This window comes from Phalacrocorax aristotelis, chromosome 24 (genome assembly GCF_949628215.1).
Source record: "Phalacrocorax aristotelis chromosome 24, bGulAri2.1, whole genome shotgun sequence".
Classification (NCBI taxonomy): Eukaryota; Metazoa; Chordata; class Aves; order Suliformes; family Phalacrocoracidae; genus Phalacrocorax; species Phalacrocorax aristotelis.
Window position 1 is genome coordinate 3,159,546 of NC_134299.1, and position 21,835 is coordinate 3,181,380.

Here is a 21,835-nt window from a genome sequence, read left to right on the forward strand (position 1 = left end):
AGAAGCCGTCCTGACGGCGCACGTGCCTGCGGGGATGCTGCGCTCGCTCCTGGGCCTCTCCTGACTCCCGCTGCTGCTCAGCCCCGGTAAGCCTCCGCTCTGCTGCGCTCCAGCGTCTGCAATTTGGTTGTGATCTCTGTGGGCCAGGGACGTCCCCTGGGATAACCTGGGATAACAGCCAGCTTGGGGGTCTCCTCCTCGCTGCCCCCCTGACCCAGGTACACGGACAAGCCTGGGGAGGGCTCGGCTGAGCCAGCAGCACCCCGCAGGCGATGGTCAGAGGCGATTTGTAACAGGAGGTGCCGCTCAGGAGAAAGAGTCCTCGCATGTGGTTTTCTATCTCCTTCCTCCTCAGCAGTTTTCAAAGGCTCTAAAAATAAACTTCCCTCACGCCTCAGGCAGCGTGAACAAAGCCAAGGTTTCCCTGGAAAGCGTCGGCGGGTGCCGGGTGCCCTTTTGGGGGGCACAGAGCAGTTTGTGTGTGACTTCTGCCCCCCGCCCTGCACTGAGGTGGGGCGAGTGCCCTGTGGAAACAGCCAGGTGAGTCAGGATGAATAGTGTTTTCTGCAATTTGAGTGTTTTCCCCCCATTTTCTGTCTCTTCAACCTCCCACTTTACCTCCCCCCACGCAGTTTAGACCTGTGAAACTGCCAGATCTGTGCAGTGCAAACAGGCTCCGGGTTGATTGGTTTTGGAGGAAAACAGCTTAAATAGTCAAAACATGTCCTCGGTTTCGTATCCACTGTATCTCTATCCCTGTAACGGTTTCCTCTGGCTCTGCCAGCCAGGGGGCTGGACCTGCCCGTTCCAGGGATGGTGGGTCAGGGACCACAGGGGCTGGGGGGCTTTGGGCTGCACAGGGTCGGGATGAAAATCAGCCTCACCTGCAGAGCAGGAGGGCGAAGCCCGTGGGGTGCAGGCTGGGAGTGGGGCCAGGCAGATTATCTCGTCCTCTCCGCTACCCCTGTGTTCGCCAGAGGCAAGTTGCTGCTTTTCCATGCATGGGTTATCCCAGCTGCACAGCGGAGATAATGCTGCTCGCCCACGCAGCAGAGTGCTCGTGGGGCTGGACACAAACAGGACCAGGTGCAAGGATGTCCCCAAAGGGGACCTTGGTGTGCCATGATAAATGGTTGGTGGCTTGCAGGGGTGATTTGAGAGGGACACGGCAAAGCACTGTCCTGCATTGCTGCTCATTGGCAATGAAAACTCCCCGAATGCTGCCAAGCCAGACACTCAGAGAGGCTAAATAAGTTTTTAAAAATTTATTTATAAATAAAAACATAAAATTACCAGTAGTTTACATCAGTCACCAGAAATAACATCCAAAAAACCTGCAGAAAAAATAATTGGATGTACAGGCAGAGCCCGGCCAGCCGCGGAGCAGGCAGAGTGGCCACGGCTCACACCGGGAGCGGCACACCTGCGATGCGGACGGTCACACACAGCGTTGTGCAAAGGCGGCACGTCGATGCCTCCGGGCGATCACATCATACAGCGCTGGCTGGGGAGGACACGGGGCTGGGGCGGTGGGGACCTGCGATGGTGCGGGAGGGAGCAGGAACAGGGCTGGGCAGGCGGGCGTGGGAATTGCTGGGTTGGGGGCTGTGGGACAGGGCAGCCCGGGGGGGGCTCTGCTCCCCCCAGCAGCCTGCGAGCATGTGGCACTGGAAAGCTCCTGGAAAGCTCTGGCTCTGCCATGGGGTGCAGAGGGTGTGCAGAGCCCTTGGTGCAGGGCTATGGTTTGGATGATGCAGAAAATCCCTTCTGGCCTCGCGAGCCAGAGCAGAGCCAGGTGCTGTCCTCTGTCCCCTGGTCTCCTCTCCAAAACGTCCTTTGGCAGGTCTGTGCAGAGTCTGGCTGACCCGACGTGGCCCTGACCTACAGCCGCAGGGCTGGAACCGGGATTTGAAGTTGGCTTGTCTCCAGAGGACTGTGGCTAAGGGTTGGCTTGTGCTGGGTGCCGGTGCCGGGAGCGGCTGGGATGTTGTGGGGCAGCATGTGGTGGGGGTGCTTGGGGGCAGGTGCAGAAGGCACAGACTGGTTTCCGTGTGTCACCTTTGCAGGCTGGCTGGAGCGGGGTGAAGGATGCTGAATTTTGCTGCTTGTGCACAGCGTTGAGCCCTTGGCCGAATTTGCGGCACGGGATCGTGCAAGGTGCCCCCCACAAGCCTGGGACGGGGCTTCCTGGCTGGTGCCCAGCTTGCTAGTGGGTAAACAAACATATTGCAGCAAAAATACCATTGCACTAGCACAAAGTGGTCTCAGCTGAAGACCTCCACCCTGGCAAGCTGGATGCCATCTGATTCCCTCCCGGCCCATGCCAAGCCGCAGGGGGACAGGAGAGTCACCGCTGGTGACGTGCAGTGGAAATTTGTTATCCACTGGCTGGCAGCAGGAGGAAATTTTAAGAGCTGGGGTAGAAAACAAAATGAAAGTGATTGGTTTGGGGTTTTTTAACCACCTCCTGTTGATGGGATGCCACGGACGTAAGGGCACGGGAGGAGATAAGGCAGCCGGGGTTCCCAGGAGGGACGGTCACAGCGAGCAGGTGAGAGCGTGTGGGGTCGTGGGGCAAACACAACTGATTTCCCCCTCGATTCCTCAGGTCAGACTGTGGCTTGGAAATTTCTGTTAATTCTTAAATCCAGTTGCTCGTTCAGCAGCTGGAGAAAAGGGACACTGAGTGTTTGTCCGTCAGAGCAGGGAACGCTGGGCTTGCTGTGGCTGTGCAGGTCTAGGGAGGAGGGATGTGCCGGTGCGGCCGTGGCCAAGGGACGGGGTGGGTGCAGGGTGGGCTGTGCTTGTTAGTGAAAAGTGATTTTGGTGGGAGTGTTGGCTGTAGCGAGGTGGGGGTGTGTGTGCAGGTAAGGTCCTTCCTGAGGCATTACAGCAGCCGAAGAACAGGAGAAGTGGACGTGCAGCCTGCACCAGTGGCAGGAGGCAGCTCCTCGGTCCCACGGCACCCTGGAGATCAGCATCGACCGGAGGAAGGTTAAGGAGGTGTGAGAGCAGCACAGAACTTCCTCCGGGCGGTGAGCAGGGAGCAGCTGGAAATGTGCCGTGGCTGATTCCTCTCCAGGGCCCTGGCGTCCCCGGCCCCAGAGCCGTGCTGTCCCGCGATCCCTCTGAGCCTGGCACAGAGCATCCCCTGGGAGTTTCGCATCATCTCGTTACCTGACGGGAGATTACTTGCTGAAGTCCTGTTCCCTGACCACCCCCGTCACCGGCTTCTCAGTCCTACAAGGGGCAGAAGGGATGCTGCCGAGGTGGCAGCGGGGGGCGAGGGGGAGCTGCTGGCACGTCACCATTGGCACAAGTTGCTTGTTCACCTCTGTAACACGACAGGCAGCGGAGGGCATCGCCGCGGTGCGACGTGGGGAGGGGAGAAGAGCTGGCGATCTGGCCAGGCCACCAGCTCCGCTAATAAATACATGGCTCATCTGAACTGTACAAGGCGCGGGCCGAGCTGCGGGGCAACGCTTCTTGCCTGGAAGAGACGCCCACCCCCGAGCTGCAAGGAGGAGAAGGCAGAGCTGGCTCAGATCTCGGTGGCGATGATGTCCTCGTAGGGGACGTCGGCACCAGGTATGTCCAGCTCGATGGGCTCCTTGCCATCTTCCCCTGCGGCGAGCTGCTGGAGCATCTTCTCCAGGTTCTGGTTCCTCTTGTACATGTGCAGGTAGCTCTGCTGCAGCTGCTTCTGGTAGTGAATCACCTTCTCCTTCTCCTCCTTCCACGTCTGCCGCTCGTGCTGGAAGCCAGAGGTCATCTGCTCGTTGTTGTCCCGTTCAGCCTTCAGCTCTGCCCTCAGCCTCTCCACCTCTCCCTGCAGGGCTTGAGCATCCTCCACCATGGCGCAGGGCCTCGCCACCTCCCGGGCTTCGCTCAGCTGCTCCTTGAGGACAGCGAGCTCCGTCCGTAGGTCCACAATCTCCTGCTCCAGCAGGTTCACCTTCTCTCTCAGCAGCTCGGACTCGTTCTTCTTGCGCTGGAGCTCATTCTCGCACACTTCCAGCTCCATGGCTTTGGTGCGCAGGGAGCCCTCCAGGTCCTGGGTCTTCATCTCCAGCCCTTCCATCTTCACCCTCACCTCCTTCAGCTGAGCCTTCAGGCTGAGGATCTCGGTGGTCTTGGTGTTGAGCTCTGTCTGGGACTCCTTCAGCTGCTGCTTCAGGAGGGAGATCTCCCCCGATTTCTGGCACACCTGTGGGGAGGGATGCAGCACCCGAGTTAGGGCTGCACCTCGGAGGAAGCCCACGGTACCCCAGGCAAGCCGTGCTGGGCACAGCCGGCGTTTGCTATGCAGAGACCCTGACCGCGAAACCCCATCCAGGGAGATGCCCTGGCACAGAAGGCGATGCCCCAGCTCTCACGAGGGCTGGCAGGGACCCCATACTCTCCGTGCATCAACACCCCAGTGACCACAGGGGGCTGCTTGTGAGCATCTGTGAGGATTTAAGGAGCTGACACACCTCAGCTGAGGCGTGGAAATGGATGGTGTCGAGAAGTGCTCAAGCCTCCACACCCTGTCCAACACGTTTGCCGAAACCACCGCTGATGGCTCACACGGTCAGTTAAACTTGCTGAGCTTGTTTCGTAAGCAGACACCCAATTGCACCCGACACCCCGCAAAAGCACAGCTGGGAGCAAGGCATGTAAATCCCACTGGAGCACCCTGCTGGAGCCTAAAGCATGGCTGGTCCAGCTGCTCCTGGAGACAGCTTTTGGGGAGTTCAGCACCTGGCCGCTCGTGGTGGGACCTTGCAGCTGGAATTGCAGTAGGGCTTGTGAGCAGCCTGGAAAGGTGGTTCAAAAAACGCAAATAAACTAGAGATATGGAAAGTGATATGAGGAAGGAGAGGAGGTGAGCACCACGCTCCTCGAAGCAGGCTGGGCAACAGCTATGCTTCTCCCTCTACAGCTGCAGTGAAATGATATCGGTGTATGTTATTCGGGCAGCCGAGCAGGATCACTTCTGAATTTTCAGCTGTTTAACGGTCTTTGTTCAGCGATACGCAATCAGTGAGAAAATTAAGCTTAAGCAGAGAGTGGAAGGTTTTACAGCTCTCTAATAAATGACCATGGCAAGTCGCAGTAGTTCCTATCTACACGTGGGAAGGCATCTTTACTGCTCCTCTGGGGCAGGCAGCCTGAAAAACCCTGTGCTGAAGGTTGGAAATGTTGAGTTATTTTAATGACTGGGGTTTTTTTTTAAATGCAGTAGTTGTTCTCTTATAAGAGAAGAAGTGCTGAGAGGTTAAGAGGGTCAGTGAGACACTCAGTTATAACTTGCAGAGCTTCCACATGACAGACTAGGGCTCTCCTTGGCTTTAATATCTATCTCCTGCAGCCTGGGCTTAATGCATGCACCGTCACCTCCGTAGTGCTGCTGGATGCAGGTATAGAAATGGAGAAGAGCTCCACGGTTTGTTGCTGGTGCCAGAGCTGTCACCTTCCATGCTTGTGCTTTGCTTTCAGCATTGGCAGCCCAAGATACTGCTCAGTGCTCCAGTGCCACTTACCTCCCACTGAGTCTCCTCCAGCGCTGGGGCGAAGCTAGTCTTCTCCTTCTCATAGGACCTCAGCTTGGTCTCCAGCAGGTTTTGCTCTTTCATGAGGTTCTCCAGCTCCTCCCGGAGCTGCTTCTTCTCCTGCTGCAGCTGGAACACCTGGAGGTGAAGGACGTGCTGCGTCCGCTGGGTTTTCTGTGAGGTTTGCTTGAGCTTGCTGTTGCACTTCTGCTTGAGGCCCTCCAGCTCTTCCTTGCAGCGCCGCTGCTTCTCCTCATAAGCCTGGCAGGAGCTGACTTCCTTCTCCTCAAAGCTTGACTGAAGCTCCTGCAGCTCCCCCTCCCTCTCTAGCAGCTTCTGCTCCAGCTCCTGGATGGTGGACTCGTCCGTGGAGATGGGCGAACGGATGCAAGTGGTCTTCTCAGTGGTGTGGTGGTGGGGGGCTTTGCCAGGGTTGAGGATCTTGTTGCCCCCGTCGGAGAAAGACATGGCCTTGAGGCTCATCATGTTGCTGTCCTGGATGATGGCGCACTGCAAGATGTTGTGGGCTGAGCCCCCGAAGCGGCTGATGGGTCCCATGGGCGTGACGAGGGGTTCGAGCTGGTAGCTGCTGCTGGTGCTGTGGGTGGGGAGGCTGGACATGGAGTTCCTGCCGGAGTCGGACAGACCCCCCGAGCACAGCACCGGCTTCAGCTCCTGCTCCTTGGCTTTGTCCGTGGGGTGCAGCTGCTGGGAGAGGTGACCCCCATTCTCCGGGGAGGAGTGGAGGATGGTGCTGGACCGGGGCAGCACGGGTTTGAAGGCAGTCGGTCGCACAGCCGGCTTCTCCGTGCCCTGGGGAGAAGAGCAGAGCCCGTCAGCAGAGCCGACACATGTCACCTCTTTCCCGCCCTCCCTTCTGCCCCAAGGATGAGACCCCTGCAGCAGGGACAGCCTGGGTCTCCATCAAGGGCTGAAAGCTCAGTAGAATGCTGATGGCTAAAACTGCCTCTGTTGGGAGGCAAACGGCAGGTTTGGAAACGGAGGGATACGGATCATATTGTTGATCCAAATTCCCAAAAGCAGAGGGTGGCAGGGTGCCCTCAGCCCTCCCCGCTGCCTCTCTCCTCCCGCTTCCCCGGCACAAGCTATTTCCTCTGAGCCTTCTCCTGGACCAGGACCCAGGACAACCCTGTGGTGGGACCTGCACCCGCTTCGAGGGCAGACGCAGTCCAATGGGACACCCCCACTTCTGGGGCCACCGGGCCCCCTACTAACCACTTCCAGCTGACTGGGAAAGGGCATCAGCTTCTGCGGCGTGGGCGTCCCGAAATCCATGCCGCTCGTCCCAGCTTGGCTGCCCAGCTCCCCGCTGGCAAGCGAGGTATAGTCCGCTCGGTGGGAGCCGTGCGATTTCTGGCTGACCTTGATGTAAAAGAAGTCCTCATTCTTGCTGCTTTTGGAGCTGGACTTGTGGCTGGAGTCCTGGGAGAAGCCGAAGCGGAGCAGCCCGTCCGAGTACCTGTTGAGCTTTTTCAGGTGGGACGACTTGCGGAGCTTGTACTGGGAGGCTCGGCAGTGCTTGCTGTGGAAGCTGTGGCCAGAGATGAGGCTACTGACGCTGCCCATACTGCTCCCGGGCGGGGGGCATGCAGCGGGGGGAGCGGAGCCCAGCTGAACTGCGCGGCGAGGGGTCTGGCAGAGGGTAGAGAGCTGCTGCTGCAATCATAGCAAAGACCTCGCTGCACCCAGGAGCTGTGAGCCTGGGGGAGGCAAAGATAGCAGGGTGAGCAAAAGCGGTCTGGGAGGTGGGCGCAATGCTGCGCCCACAGTCTGGACACGGGCAGGAGCGGGGCGGCTTCTGACGATGCGAGTGTGTAAACACGCGCCTCGCACGCACATTTGGGTACAAGCTGGCATCGGCACGTGAAACGGCTTGTGCAAAGGGGGTGTGGGCACACTTCCCTGTGTGCGCGCCCAGGGTCAGCGTGTGTCAGGCTGGGGGGGGTGTGCGCAGATGAGCTGGTCGGTCCTCGGGTGTGTGCAAAGGGAGAGGGATGCTTGCTGAGGCTGATTCTCTGCTTCCAGCCCCGGGCTGCTCTTCCCCGACCCTCTGCAGAAGCCCCGTGTGAAGGAGGGCGGCAGATGAGGAAGGCAGGGAAGTGCAGGGCTTTGCCCAGCGCCTGGGGAAGGCTCCAGGAGCCCCCCATGACCTGCCTGCATCCCCCAGGCTGGCTGGCACCGCCGTGGCATGGCCCCTGGCCAGCTGGACGCATCCTGCCCTGCGCCTGGGGGCTTGTCGGGAGCAGCTGGGTACCACACACCCAGAGGAGGCCAGGAGGATTATGAGACCCAGGCGTCTCTAAAAATAAGAGGAGGAAAAGGGATCTGTAGTGGCTTTTAGGTGCCTAATAGGCACGAATTTCAACAGGCGCCTGTGCCTCCTGCTTGTGCCGTGCAGACGCACCACGCACGTCTCCTGACAGCCGCGCTCGGCGCTGCGAGATGCAGTCACAACCTCTCCTGCATCACCCTGTCGCTCCCTGATTTCTCTCCAATTTTCAGTGCTCCTCTTAACCTACCTGAAAAGGGATGCTGCGAGGCTTAATTACGCTTAATGTCTGCGCAGCACTTAAGAAGGCGAGAGGCGTTATGTGTGTGCTAAGTATTGTGATTACGGTTCAGAGGTATGCGGGGCTGTGCATTAATGCTCTTTGCTATGGGGGGAAAAAAAAAAGAAAGAAAAAAATCCCAGCTCCTGGTGGCCTCTGCAATGTTTGGCTCCCAGTGTCAGGGCTATAATGGAGGTGCACCTTCCATCTAGGTAATTAAAGGGCGAGGTGGGGAGGAGGGGGAAGAGCCGCTTGTAGGCAGAAGTTAGTGCATAATCAAAATGAGCTAAATCCCGGTTGCACAGGATGATGAGATGGGAACTGTTTCTGCTCGCCGCTGGGCACAGAACAGCTCAAAGCTTCCACTCTCAGCAGCACCGGTGCTGCGTGGTCCAGCTCTCCTCTGGAGCTGCCCTGCGCGGGGCTCCCATCGCCCCAGCAGGCATCCTGGGGGTAAAATATCATCCAACAGCAGGAGAGCGCTCCGGGTGTGCTGGGAGAGGGTTGAGTGATGGAGGGTGCAGGCACGGTGTGCCAGGGCATCCTCGCTGCCTCATCCTCAAGGCCTAGAGAGTTGCTCCTATATTATTCCCTTTCTTGGTTATGCCCTGCCTTACGCCTGGTCCGGTGCAGGCTCCTCTGCATCCCGAACAGGGTAACGCAAACCTGTGCTCATCCCTCAGTTTTGTTTGTTTTCTTTTTCTCTGTGCCCTGAGGACCCAGATTGATGAAGTCTCAAGAAAAGTCCCAGAAAGACAGAATATCCGCTTTAATCCCTAAATCCATTTTAGGGAGATTAAGAGAAGTAAGTAAAAACCAAGGTCTGGACCGCTGCCTGGATGCTGATATGCTAAAAGTTATCGATGACTTCGGCTCCATTCATTTTTACAGGGTAAGAGGCATAATGTGTGCGGAGGGGGAGGAATCGCTGCAGGGAACAGGATAATTGGCGCAGGAGGCTGCTTCGCCAGCATGTGTTCCCGACACCACGCTTGTGTGTATGTGCCTGCAGAAGAGAAAAAGCAGTGTCACAGCAGCAAAGCTGCCAACTCTAGTGACAGCATTCCCGAGACAGCGCTCAACATGTGCGAGCGAGCCGGAGGGAAAGCAGCTGGTGTATTTTCGTACACCTATGGCAGAGATGTCGGGGAGGTTTGAGGTCTTAAAACATGGAGCAGTGCAGGGTGCATGGACCTGGTGCTCTGAGGATGCCAGGTTTGCTGTCCCCATCGCCAGAGCACCTTGCTGGGGAGCAACGGGGTCCCTTAGGTAGACGCACCCTTGGTTTCTTTGGGTGCCTGCAGGAGATAGAGGTATGGGGAGGGAGAGCTGGGACTTTCCACCTTCTTGGCAGGAGGCGTTTCCATCAATCCCAGCCCTCCTACACATGCCTGAGAGGGTTGGGCATGTCTTTTTCTTCTTCTTCCCTCTTTCGATTTAGAAATGAACACTTTGAAAGCCGTGGAGGAGTTGGCATTCATGCACAGCGTTAGCAGAAAGAGAAAGGCTCTGGAGACAGCACAGTTGGGAGTGCGCGAAGTGAGCAGAGGGCACAGGCTTCTGCCCCAGCTTTGGGGCACCTCCAAAAAGGGGGGACCAGACTTGTCCCCCTTCCTTGCTCAGCCTCTGTGGTACATGCTCGCATCTTCCCCTGTGTCAAATCTAGTGACTGTGTGACTCTACAGGGAGCCAGATCAGTTTGCTGAGCCAAACAAAAACTAGTCATTATGTATATACATATATATTTAGATGCGTGTGTGGATATATATGTATATTTTAAGGGCTTTTGCATGCTTGGCAACAGCCACAGTCAGTTAGGTTAGACACACTGCAAAGTGTAAAAAGGGGGGAGGGGGGAAGTAAAAGTGATACTGAGAGCGCAGGGTCTGAAAATGCCCCAGCAACGGTGGGTGCCCCGGCCCGTGCCGCTGTGGGAAGGGTGCTGGAGCTGGGGCGCATGCCTGGGTCAGCGGGGTGCGCGGCACCACGGCAGTAGGCACAAGCTCACACCACGGTGAGCGGGGCAGGCGGCCTGGCTGAGCGTGTGGGTGTATCAGGGCTGGGTGTTCGTGGGGTGCGCTGTGGGTCTGTGCGTGCCTGCCAGCGCGCGACGGCGATGCCCAGCTCTGCCCCTGAAGCAGACCGCTCCGGCCCCCCCACCCGCTCAGCCCCCCACCCGCTCAGCCCCCGGCCTCGCCTGGCTCTCGGTGCTAAATGTGATTACTTTGAAACGTGATTTGCCCTGTCACTCACCAATTAATGAGGACAGAAAGCCAGAAAAGACACAAGCCTTCCCCTCTCGCTCTGCTGCCTCCGGCAAACAAGCCCCTCAAAGCTCTTTTGTTGCCGTGGTGGGGAGGGGGCCGGGGCGACGGCACGAGCCCCGAGTCGGTCGGACCCCCGGGGTGACCCTGTGCCGAGGGGCAGTGCCTGCGTTCGAGTCTGGCCCCGTGACCCCTTGCAGGACTTCAAGGGGCTGTTAACAAAGCCCATCGAGGTGGAGTGGTAAGCAGGGAGGTGTAAGGCTCCAGTGGCGATCGCCTGTGGGATGGACTCCCAGTAAACACCCAGGCAGCGTGGGCTAAACCCATGGGATCAGGAGCTGAATGCACGGATGCACCCACTCTTGATTTTGCAGAAACAGAGGGGAAAAAATGAATGGCAGCCCATATTCATTGCAGTCATGCCTACCCTGCAATCGCACGTGGGACAGTGACTCTCCCCATCGCCTCCTTTCTGAATGGGCTGCAGGAATTTAGTCTTATCTCCTCGCAGCGCAGTTTCATTGAAGCCTTTCCCTCTACCCTGCAGAGTTTTCACAGGCCGTTGCTTTCCCTCTGCCTTCCCTAGACAGGTCATCCTAGTAAGAGCCTTCATTTCCCTCCAGGCTTCGCAGTGTTACTCTCTCCCTGCTGATCCTGTTCTTCTCCCCTTGGTATGTGAAAGCTTCCTTCTCCCCTGCGCTCTCTCGCCTACTCTTTTTCCCTCTTGAATTATTATTCATCATTTCTGTGCAGATGCACCCACACATTTGGGTGTTTGTTGGGAGATGCAGAGATAATACAGAAGCAGCAGCAGCTGCCAAGAGCCTGGATCCAGGAGCAGCCTCCTTCCTCTTTCCCTCGATCGCTGCCAGGTGATGTGCCCCTGTTTTACTCAGTGATTTGGGTCTTAGAGACACCAGGAATGTGGCCCCAGGGGAAAATGTGGGCATTTCCGTGGTAAAAAGCCATGCACGTGCTACCTGGAGCATCTGACTTATGTTTTAATGAAGAGAACAGCTTAATCCAAAACTGGGAGTGCAGCAATCCCACCGAGCTGGATTGTGACCTGCAATCAAAACTGGATTCTGATTTCAGGACCCCCAACCCCCAAATGCTAACGAACACCAGGCCGATGAGATGGACCCACCCCAGGCTGCCTGAGCATCTGCCTGTCTCTGCTCAGACTTACAAGCTCAGCCCTCTCCCTATGCCCAGCTGGAACCGGGCTCTCCAAAACCTGCTCATTTTGGTCTCCAAAGAAATGGCAGCAATAGGGCTTGGAAAGCCCCATCAGCGGAGCCGACCTTGCCCCCATCCTGTAATCTTCACCCTAATCACGCTAATGGGGATGAATTCAAACACCGCCCAGGCAGACGCCGTCCTTGTGGTGTTCAATTGTGGCTCCGTGCGGGCAAAGGGCCCTATTACAAGGCTTTCATTCACTCTAATTCATTGTCCCTCGCTCACTCATTGACATTCATTGGGATCATTTTGATCGGAGGCAGGGAGTGAATTGAGTCCGGGGTGCACAAAGCATGCACCATGTGTTCTGCCCTGATTTGCCATTAGTGAAGGGGGACACTCCAGATGAAGAATAACCAGCCTCAATTACATGTTACATCCACTCTAATAGCCCAGGAGTCCATCACACTTAATGTTATTTCAATGAACACTAAGAGAATTCACACCCACTGGCTGGTGCTTGTTAGAGGAGCCAGCAGTGGCTTTGGCAGGGATTTGGGTGGGCTTCATGCCAGCGCAGCAGTAGTAGGCTGTGCCGTGTCTCTGCCAGTGTCCCCCGGCAGCTGGGCTCTTACGCCGCGACCGGTGATCCTGCTGCAGGCCCTGGAGGTGAAGGTGCAACTGCTCAATGGGGAAAAAAGCAACAAAAGGGAATCTGCATCCGTTTCAAAGCTCATCGGCAGCACCGACCGCTGCCTCTTCGCACGCAGCTCCTGCCGGAGAGCAGCTCAGGTCAAGGTCACTTACACCCCCTTTCCTCCTGCCAGCCCTGCCAACACTGAATTCAGCATCAGCTTTGGGGAGAGCTTGAAGGAGCTGCGTACACCTCTCCCAGCCATCCAGCGATCAAGGCACCAACCCTGACTGGGGATGACTCAACAAGTGGCTTTAATGGGAGAGCAGGACAAAATCATCCCTGTGATGATGTAGGCGGCACTGAGGGGACCGGCTTGAGCTGCGTTTGGGGAAGCCAGTACTAGAATAAGAGGAATTTCTCAAATTAACAATGAATCATATTGGCAGAGCGAGCTTCAGAGGATATCGGCTCAACACCTGCTGTGCTGTGCCTACTTCTATACTGTCTGGTCCCTCCATGGGGAGCTGGCAGCGTTTCCCTGGGCGGGAGCCCTAGCTGAGGTGGGAGAGGCTCCTGTCCCTGCCCAGGGACAATTGCTCAACCCACAGAACATCGGTGTAAGTCAGCAAAGTCCCATGACTTTCAACGTCTGTGTTTCTGCAGAGCCTCACGCTTTTTCTGCAGCAAATGCTTTCTGGACAGTTAGCTCGAGCACAAACCAACAGCACCAGCAAATATATGGGCTAGGAAAAGTGATGTATTATTCTTTCTGTCTCCCTAACAGGGACTTAGAAGTGAGACAAACCACGATTGCTTGGTGCTGGTGGCCAAAAGGCTGTAACCTCCACCAGCAGGCATTTATTCCTGGGAAAAGCTGGAGTTTGCCCTGGCAGCCTGGGGGGGAGTTACAGCTCACAGGGAAGGCAGGAGATGAGCAAAGGGACCTGCTGGGAGAGGGCTGGGGCAGCATAACCAATCCTCGGGCTCGGCAGGTCACCGAACGATGCGGCGATGGGGGATGAAACATCGCCTCCTTAACCTGCTCCCACCGGCCAGCAGTCAGTGATGGGATGGTGCTGTTAAAAGAAGGCTGTGCTGGGAAGCTGATAGCCCCTGGCCAGCCCGCAAGCACCGCTCGTGCCGATCCGGGGGAGACGGGGCTGTTTACAGAGCCAGCCTGTGTTTCTGTGCACAGAGTGACAAGGGATTTCTGGTGCCGAAACATCCCGGCTCTCCCCTACACAGCTGCAGTTATGTTAAATAGCTTCATACGCAAGCAAATCCAAACAGTGTTATCAGGAGCAGGACTTGAGACAGTCCCGGCCTCCCTCCTACTGTCCCTGTACCTCCATCCGACCTTGGGAGGGATAGTTCCCGAGAGGAGCTGGCCCCATACGATGCCCTGCCCTTGCTGGATGCAAGGCAGGGCATCGTGGGAATATCCCAGCACTGCTCTGGAAGCCTGATTCTCCATTTTATTACCACCTTGGCTTGGTCTAGAGCTCTTTATGCTCTTGATGTCATACATTTCTGTAAGTAACCCTCAGTCCTACCCACGACATCCCCAGCTCTCCACTCAGACCAGAGCCCAAATGCTTTCTCACTCTGTTTTAGGTTAAATGCAACCCCAGGAACCCTCCAGCTCCCAACCTTCACTTGACCACACGTGAAGACACCCCACCTGTGCCGCCCAGAAATACCCGGACCTCCTCGCAGCTTCATCCCTGCTCCTGCCAGCAGCCTCACGTCACACGGATTTTGGAGCTCGTCAGTGATTCAACAGCCAAGCACAGCACCCACACGAGTCGTATCAGTCATGCTCCCGGTACAAAGGAAATGCTTGTATGAGACATAGTTAAATATTCCTGGGGTGGAAAGAAAGATCTTTTCAGCTTACTTAATTCCTAAGAGCATCTGGCTTTTCCCACTAATGAGCAACTAACCCTGCAGTTAAAGCCCTGCTAATTGGAAACTCAGAAATGCTCTGGTCCTTGCTTTTGTCCTTCGCAGGTTTGGGCACACCTGAACGGCGACGCCGGTGCCGGGGAATGGCCACCACCTCCAGGCCGGCAAATTCACACCCCTCCCGTGACAAGCACCATCGTTCCGTGGGAAACAGCCGGGTCAGCGCCGAGACCCTGCCGTGCCACGGCACCCTGGCCACCAGCACCCGCTCAGCCTCTGCCGGCTGCTCGCAGGACCCCCTCTGTTAACGGGACAAGTTTCGGGGAGGGGCTTTTGCAGCCCGGGGATGCTGTCGGGGAGAGGATCCTGTTCCCAGGGAGGACCTTGCAGAAGGCACCACCCATGGCAGCCTGTCCCCGGGGAGGCTGGCAGGTGCAAAACGGCCGCTCCTTCCCTCGGAGGAGGGCGAGGGGGCCCTCGCACCCCCGTCGCGGGTTAGTTATTTTGGGAACCGTCTGGGGCTGGCAGCTGGTGCCGGGGTGGGTGACAGCTGAGCACGGCTTTCACTTGGAATCTGCGAGGCCCCTTCTCGCGCATCTATTTCCCACCCTGTAAAACACAATCTGCCAGGGTGTGAGCATGGAGGGGGCATCCAAAAAAGCTGGTTACGAGGGACCGGCTTGCCCAAGGCACAAGGCAGCTCAGGGGCTCCGTACATCTTGCAGTGTGGTTGGGAAGTTGCAGAGATGCTGTCCTTTAACGCCTGCCTGCGCGGCACCGACGCAGGGAGGTCTGTGCCTGGTGCTAATCAGCGTAGCCGCAGCCCCTGTCAGCAGCCCGACCGGCGAGGTTTGGTGTCCTACACATCTCCCACGTGCTTTCTGTGGGGTCTAATTGATGGAAAGCGTTTGCCTGTCCAGCTAAAAATAGCAAGAACTTTGTGTAACTTGAGATCAGCCCTAAACACTTTTTCTCCCAGCTTTCCGCTTCCACAGGCTTTGCACGTGTCTTGCTCCGTCCCCTTAATTATGCATAAGAGTAATGAGGGACAGAGCGCCCGTTTCTCCCAGGTTATGACAAGATGGTAGCACCAAAGGTTTCTTCCATGAGCCGGTCTCTCACCAGCCACCGGGAAATACCTGGACTAAGGCTCTTTCTGCTGCAAAACTCCCCCAAGAGCACACAGGGGAGAAGCATCCCCTTCAAGTACAGGGAAAATTTAGAAGTGGAGCTGTAGGCTACCATGGAGACAGGGCTCTGTTTGCAATCGTTTTGCCTTTTGTCTCTCCTCCTCTCCCAAGCGGTTGAAAAGCAGCCAGGAGCATGGCCCGCATTGCCTTCCATGCTCCTGCTGGCCACAGCTGCCCAGCCCACCTTCCCTGGCTGCTGTGTAAGTGCTTAGGACGCCCAGCTGGGTCGCCTCTCTGGGTCCTTCGCCTCCTCCAGCCTTTTGGCACCTCCTTGGTGTATCTGGGGATCACAAAGCAAATCTGTGCTGCTTCTCTCTCAGCCTCGTTGGGTTCACGTGCAACGTGGACCCACCATCCTCTCTCCCTTGCTCTTTGCTCACTGGTGGTGGCCAGGGAGCTGAGGCTGTCAGCAGCCAGAGGCTGAGGTAGGGCTGCTTCTCTTGGGACATTCTCCTAAAGTCATAGGCTGGAGATTGCCTGCTGCAGTGGGAGGCTCCAGCTGCGTCCCTAAGAAACGGGAGGGGAAATAACTGACCATGACAGCAGCTGAAAACCCTCAGTCTCTGTCCTTAGCAGCAAGGCTGTGAGTATCAGAGGAAGAATTTCTCTGAGGTAGGACCTAAAGGTCTTCCAGCAAAGTAAACTTCTCCATGTCAAGTCTATTCTTGGGCTCACGGCACCTGAGCCCCAAAACTAAGCTGTGCGTTATTTCTGTGCTGTCCTTCCTTGTTTGTGATACCAGTTATGCTGTGGTTTGTCTAAATGCTGGGTATTTTTGTACCCTGCATGATTCTCAGCCAAGTGGGAGCTGAGAAAAGGCAACTTCTGCATGTTGATGAAAAGCCAATCTCAGCCCTTGCTGCAAAAAGCATCTGCTGCGCTGCCGCTGTCTTCTCATCCTTAACTCCCTCTCTTGCTTTCCAGAGTGTTACGTGTCCCCATCCCTGCTCTGCTCAACCAGGCTTCAATGCAGCAGCCGCAGAAGGGGAAAAAAAAAAAAAAGGCAAATTCAGTTCTCGCTTCCTATTTTCCTCCTCCTCTTTTTTCAAACTTGGCCCATTGTGAAAACCACCCCTTTAATGCCTGGCTGCCAAATGGAGCAATTTTCTCAAAAGAGAAATGTACATCAAAGTTGCAGGGAATATTCAATTAACCTTTAAAGGAGATCATCCATAACTGGCTTACAGAGATGTCATTTAATTATTTAAAAAAATAAACACAGGCAGTTGCATTTCAGAGGAGCATGACTTGAGACAGTTCTGGCTTTTGCTGCTGCTACCACTGATATCTTGCTAAAAGGCAATTAAATACCTACACGTTTCTTCCAACTTGGGTTCTGAGCTAGAACCTCTGACATAGTTATCTTTGCTTAGGCAATATGGCAAGTGGCCAAATTAATCCAGGAAACCTCGATAAACTTCTCTCAGAAAATGCCATTGCTGGCAAATAGCCCCGTGTCATTGCACGACGGCAAGTTAAGATGAGCCTTTCGGAGGCTTTTTCTCTTCCAGGAAGAGGGAGGCAAGCACCCAGCGGCAGCCTCTCGGCTCCCAGACCTGAGCACCGACGATGCTCTATAGGGGAGACATGCTTACTTCTCCAAAAGTCAGAGATCCAGGAGATAAGGCTCTTTAATAAATGATTAAAAATCCTCTTATTCTAAGGAGGAGAGTGTGCACATGCATTGCTACCCTCTGCTGGAAGGAGCTGGCTTTCACAGAGGCCTTAAGCTGCTAACGAGATAAAAGGAGATTTTCTTTTAGCTCAGGAGGAAAACTTCTGTGTGTGAGGAAGAGGAAGGTCTGAACCGGAGGGCTGCTGTTGAGAGGACCCGGTTGCAAAGCAGTGCAGGGTCGGTGTTCGCTCCTGCAGCTCTGGAGTAATCCAAGCACTGCTTGTGCAACAGGGTGTCCTCCTTCCCCTAGATTTTGCTCTCCAAAACCAGGCAACGTCCATGTGTGCACATATTCAGGGCTTCCCAGAAACAATTTGTTGAGCCTTCCTACTCAAGGGGGGGGCTTTTCTTAATGTGAGCAAGCATAAAACCCCAACAGTAGAACCAATCTGTGTAGGAAAGACTTTGTGACCCACGTGCCAAATCTTTGTACATTCCCTGCTATTTTTAACTAATCCCTAATGGCAACCGTCCACTTAGGTCCTGCCCGCTCCCGGCCGCACGCCTTCACCGCTGCTCTCCCTGACCCGGGGGCCGCACGCTCCACATCTCCTCCCTGCACGCTGCCTCTGCTGCTGCTCGCTGTCCCTGCCCGCAGAAGGGCTTTCTGCAGCCTTATACCTACAGGTTTCCTGGAAAAAAAAACCCATGACAGCAAACCCAAAGGCAGCCGGTAAACATATACCAAATCAAAATCAAATAAAATAGGCAGCGGGGGGCTTTTAAGACCTTCTAAGAGAAGGAAATATTTATAAGCACGTGCAAGTCGGTGGTTGGGTGGACTAGAAAAAAAAACCCTCCAAGTTTCCCATCAATGCTAAGCTTTTTCTAAGCGCCGGAGGATTAAGGTCCCATGCCTTGGGATGCAGGGCATGGGCAGCGCTGCCCGAGGAAAGCCCGCGTGGCTCTGTTATCGAGCGGTACATGGCCACGGTCCTGCCTCTGCCAGTCTGCGCTGCTTGGAGGAGCCATTATCGCACCCGTTTCCTGCAATGGCTGCAGTGATACTATCTTTTCACACTTGTCCACGCAGCACCTTACACCACAGCCTCTGAGCACTGCCGGGATGTCTGTGGGTGACTGAGCGTCCCGGGGAGCGAGCCTGGAGCTCCGCTCTTGCTGTCGGAGATGGGGATGGGTTTTTGAATGGTCTCAAGGAAAGCAGGTATGCAATTCAGCTCTCGACCGGGTTTTGTTCCCTGTTGCACTGCAGCGGCTGCTCCACGGCTGCCCACCTCTCTGCATGCCGCAGATGCCTCACCTAAGCGTGTGCTGAGCATGACTGTACCTGCCCACAGCAAAATAGAGGCTTTCAAAGAGGGGAATAATAGTGATTTAGGGCTAAGGATATCATCAGAGCAAGGGCTGCGGGGGACATGGGACGGGAGGGCAGCAGCACCTTGCTGGGGCAGCATCGCTGTCTCTGCCAGGCCCTGCTCTGCAGCGGAGCATCTGCAAGGGCTGGGCTTTCCCCCGTCTCGGTGCCATGGCCCCTCTGCCCAAGCCTGGGGTGGGGGTCTGCCCCATGCACCCTCAGTACGGGAAGCCTGCCCTGGAAGTCCCTACGCCTGCTTCAGTGGCTCGCAGGGGAGCTGGCTTCTCTTGAAATCTCATTTTCCTGCCTGAGTTTCACATTCATTTGCCTCCCACCGCTCCGCAGCGCAGCCTGCCAGGGAAAAGTGACTAAGGGGTGGGTGGAAAAGAACGACTCAAGACCAATTTAGAAGCCTGCGGTGCCAAAAGGAGGGGGTCACCTGTGGAGCAGGAGGGACACCGGCACAGCTGGGGGCTCCGAGGGTGAGGGAGGCAGCCCCTCGAGCGTATGCGTGCTGCGGGGCTGTGGCTGGAGGCCTGGCAGGGAGCTGCGAGCATCCCCCGTAGCATGTCATTGTGTTCCTGCGTGCACTTTTGCAGCTGCCATTAATTGCCCCCACCGCTGATTGCACCTACGATTCTTTGTCCCACTGATTAATGGTCCTGGTGATTAATTGCACGGGTGATACCACAAAATGACTAGCGGCGGGTTCTGCAGACCCTCGGAAAAGCCTGGCTGCAGGCGTAGGTGCGAGCCGGGCACGTCGGCGCAGTGTGACACGGAGGGGCTTGGGGAGACGGTGCGCGACGGTGCATGGCCGTGACTGCAGGCCAGTGTGGGAGGCTGGAGCCAGGCGAGGAGCAGCCGGGCAGGCTCTGCCCTGGCAGTGATTTCAAAGGGAGGTTAATCAGCATCTGGAGTGATGGTATCAGGAGGACAGATAGTGGAGACTCACAAGGACTTTTTCTTTCCTGCTCATATTCCACTTGCTGCAGCCTTCAGTGAGGAAAACAAGCTCTCAGGAGGAATTTGGACAGCCACGGTAACTAGTGAGGGGACGCCAGCCTGCTCGGGAGAATGGGTCAGGTGCTGGTCCCTCTGTGGGGAGCACACAGATCACACGTGCAAGGAGTTCACAGGTCTCAGCTCTCTTGTTAACACAAGAGAGAGAAAGAAACGCCCCCAGCGCCGCTCTGCTGGGACAGCCTCGGCTGAGGAGGGGCCTGGCACTGCTGGAAGGGGCTGATGCTGGGGCCAGGGGACTGGTAGCAGAAGGGGACAGTGGGAAAGCAAATGCAAACTCATGGGGGAGAAAGGGGTTCGTAGCAGGGATGCAGTGGTACTGCTGCTGCAGGTGGGAGCGAGGTGTGTGGGCACAGCCGTGCAGGTGAATCAGGGCTGGGGGGTCTGGATGGGAGCTGTCACGCCTACCCCACAATCCTGGGCCAACTTCTGTGTGCGGTCCCTCCTGCCACACCACTCGGAACCTGTGCCCGTGGCCAAATATGCCCAAACCGTGAGAAAAAGCGAGTTGCTCCCTGCAGAGCCTGAGCAGGCATCGAGCCCCTTTGGAGACAGCACGGTGCAAACTTCTCAGCCAGCAGAGCAAAGAAGGGAGCGCTGGGTGTCAAGCCTGGGACCCCGCTCCCTGCTTGCTCCCAGATCTGCAGCGCATCAGCGGGGTGAGAAGTGACAGATGAGAGCTGACTTCTGCCACAGCCACAGCAAAGCTTGAGCACTGCTTTTAAAGGCAGAGGCTAATCCCTGGCTTTCCAGGACTTGGGCAGGCACCCCCCCACCCCGAGAGCCGTGCATCCTCCGGTCAGCAGTGACCTCCCTCCCACGCATTTACCTGTGTCCACAAATAGGCACAGGTCCTGCAGCCCGCGCAGCGCGCACCCACACCAAGGAAAGCATCGCCAGCCCTGCCTGGCCATACGTGCGTGCAGCCAAGGAAAGGCTACAACGCTTCCAGCGATACCTGGCTGCACACTCAACACGCAACGATACCCGCATCCAGAGCGAATTAGTATTTGCACGCAGAAGCACCCGATGCCCACGCAAGCCTCCGTGCTTGCTAATCCTCTTCCACCCCCGCTGCCCACCGCTTGCTGCCCCTCCTACCCCACGCACACAGGCGCTACCGGCAAATAATTTCTCCCACGGGCAGGCAGCCCCTTTCCCGAGGATGGCTCGACACCGACAACAAGCCAAAGGCATCCGCTCCTTTCTTTCTCTTCCCGGAGAGTTTGGGGACTGTGTAACCAGAAGCAGCCTGAACCAAGGTGCTGAACATGCAGAATTTTCTCGTTGCCTTGAAAAGAAGTTTTCCAGACTTTAGAGGGAAGTGAAAAGAAGGAGCTGAGCCCTGTGGGAGCTGCTGGCGGCTCCGAGCTGGCAGAGCTCGCAGAGGGATGTGCAGCCCGGGGATCGCACCGCGTTTCAGCCGCTCTCCGGGGCAGCCCTGCCCGGGGGGGCTCGGGCAGCGGCTCCCACCCTTTGTGCCCAAACCCCGCGCCTTGTCACCGCAGGGTCGGGCCGGGAAGGGTGCTGTGCTGTGCTGGGCACCCCCGGAGCCGGCTGTGCCCCCGGCGGAGGCGCCCACCGTGCCGGTTAACCCCTAAAGCGACGCGCTCCGTACCATGCTTGGGGGTGGGGGGGGGGGGAATGCCGGGAATCCACCCCCACCCCGTCCCTGCCCCTCTGCCCGGAGGACGGAGCCCCCCGGGCAGCAGCACCCCGGCGCCCTGCAGCGTTCCCCCCCCACCCCCAGTCCCCTCCATCCCCAGCCGCCGGGTTTCGCCCACCTCGGGTGGCCGCTGCCTCCTCCGGCCGGCGGCGCGGCGCTCGGCGGGGCTCCCGGTGCGGGCCCGGCAGCAGCATCCCCGGCGCGGCGGCGGAGGAGGAGCCTGGAGCCCCGCACCCCCGCATCGGCCCGCCCCGGCGCAGCCCCCGGCCTTTGTGTCCCGGCCCCGCTCGGCATCGGGGGGGTTGGGGAAGAGTGTGCGTGTGTGGGGGCGTCCTGTGCTCGCTCTGAGGCCGGGGATGCTAAAGGAGAGGGTGAGGTGAGAGGTGCTTTGTGTAAACGCGGCCGGATTCGGAGCGTCGGGGCGTCCGTTCCTCCCCGGCGCTGGGATTCAGCCTGGCGCCTTGGAAAGCTCTTCGGGAAAAGAGCCGAGAGCCCAGGGAAAGCAGCCAGCAGCGAGGGAGCTCGCCCGGCCGGGAAAGGTCTGGGCTGATGTTCCTGTTTTGCTTGATTCAGAGCAGGGACTTGAAGCGGAGTCTCCAATATCCCCCGTTTGGGGTGAGCGGCGGGCTGGGCCCGGGTGTGTCTCACTCATGCCACAACTAGTCCTCGCAGCAGAAATACGGACACGTTCCCCGGGCCTCTGACCACGGGGAGCCAAAGCGGGGCTGTGGCCAGAGCCGTCCTGGGTGCACATGGGGAAACTGAGGCACGGTACCTGCAGACCTACTCCAGCTGCAACGGGCGCACAGCTGCGCTGTCAGGTGTCAGCAGAGGAGTCTTGCCTTGCTCAGCCTCATGCTCAGTTAAGTGGCTT

General features: G+C 57.1%; 1 protein-coding gene across 2 annotated transcripts; it reads right to left on the bottom strand.

The window, feature by feature from the left end:
• Nucleotides 1–1,250: 1,250 nt before the first annotated feature.
• LZTS1 (leucine zipper tumor suppressor 1) lies at nt 1,251–21,824 on the bottom strand. Of its 2 annotated transcripts, none has more exons than XM_075074713.1 (4): nt 21,737–21,824; nt 6,771–7,255; nt 5,526–6,347; nt 1,251–4,207 (listed from the first exon to the last, which is right to left on the bottom strand). In XM_075074713.1, the coding sequence occupies exons 2-4, from the start codon at nt 7,119–7,121 to the stop codon at nt 3,542–3,544; spliced, it is 1,839 nt and encodes a 612-aa protein (XP_074930814.1). In that variant the 5' UTR covers nt 7,122–7,255; nt 21,737–21,824; the 3' UTR covers nt 1,251–3,541. The 2 variants fall into 2 exon arrangements, with proteins under 2 accessions (XP_074930814.1, XP_074930813.1); XM_075074712.1 differs by lacking the exon at nt 21,737–21,824 and adding an exon at nt 21,080–21,208.
• Between the last annotated feature and the right edge of the window lie 11 nt (nt 21,825–21,835).

Excerpts from the sequence above, each read along its gene's own strand:
- LZTS1 (XM_075074713.1), bottom strand. The coding sequence starts at position 7,121 with ATGGGCAGCGTCAGTAGCCTCATCTCTGGCCACAGCTTCCACAGCAAG. Across the intron at positions 6,348-6,770 it reads TTCCCAGTCAGCTGGAAGTG|GGCACGGAGAAGCCGGCTGT; the intron begins GTTAGTAGGGGG and ends TCTTCTCCCCAG. Across the intron at positions 4,208-5,525 it reads TGGAGGAGACTCAGTGGGAG|GTGTGCCAGAAATCGGGGGA; the intron begins GTAAGTGGCACT and ends CCCTCCCCACAG.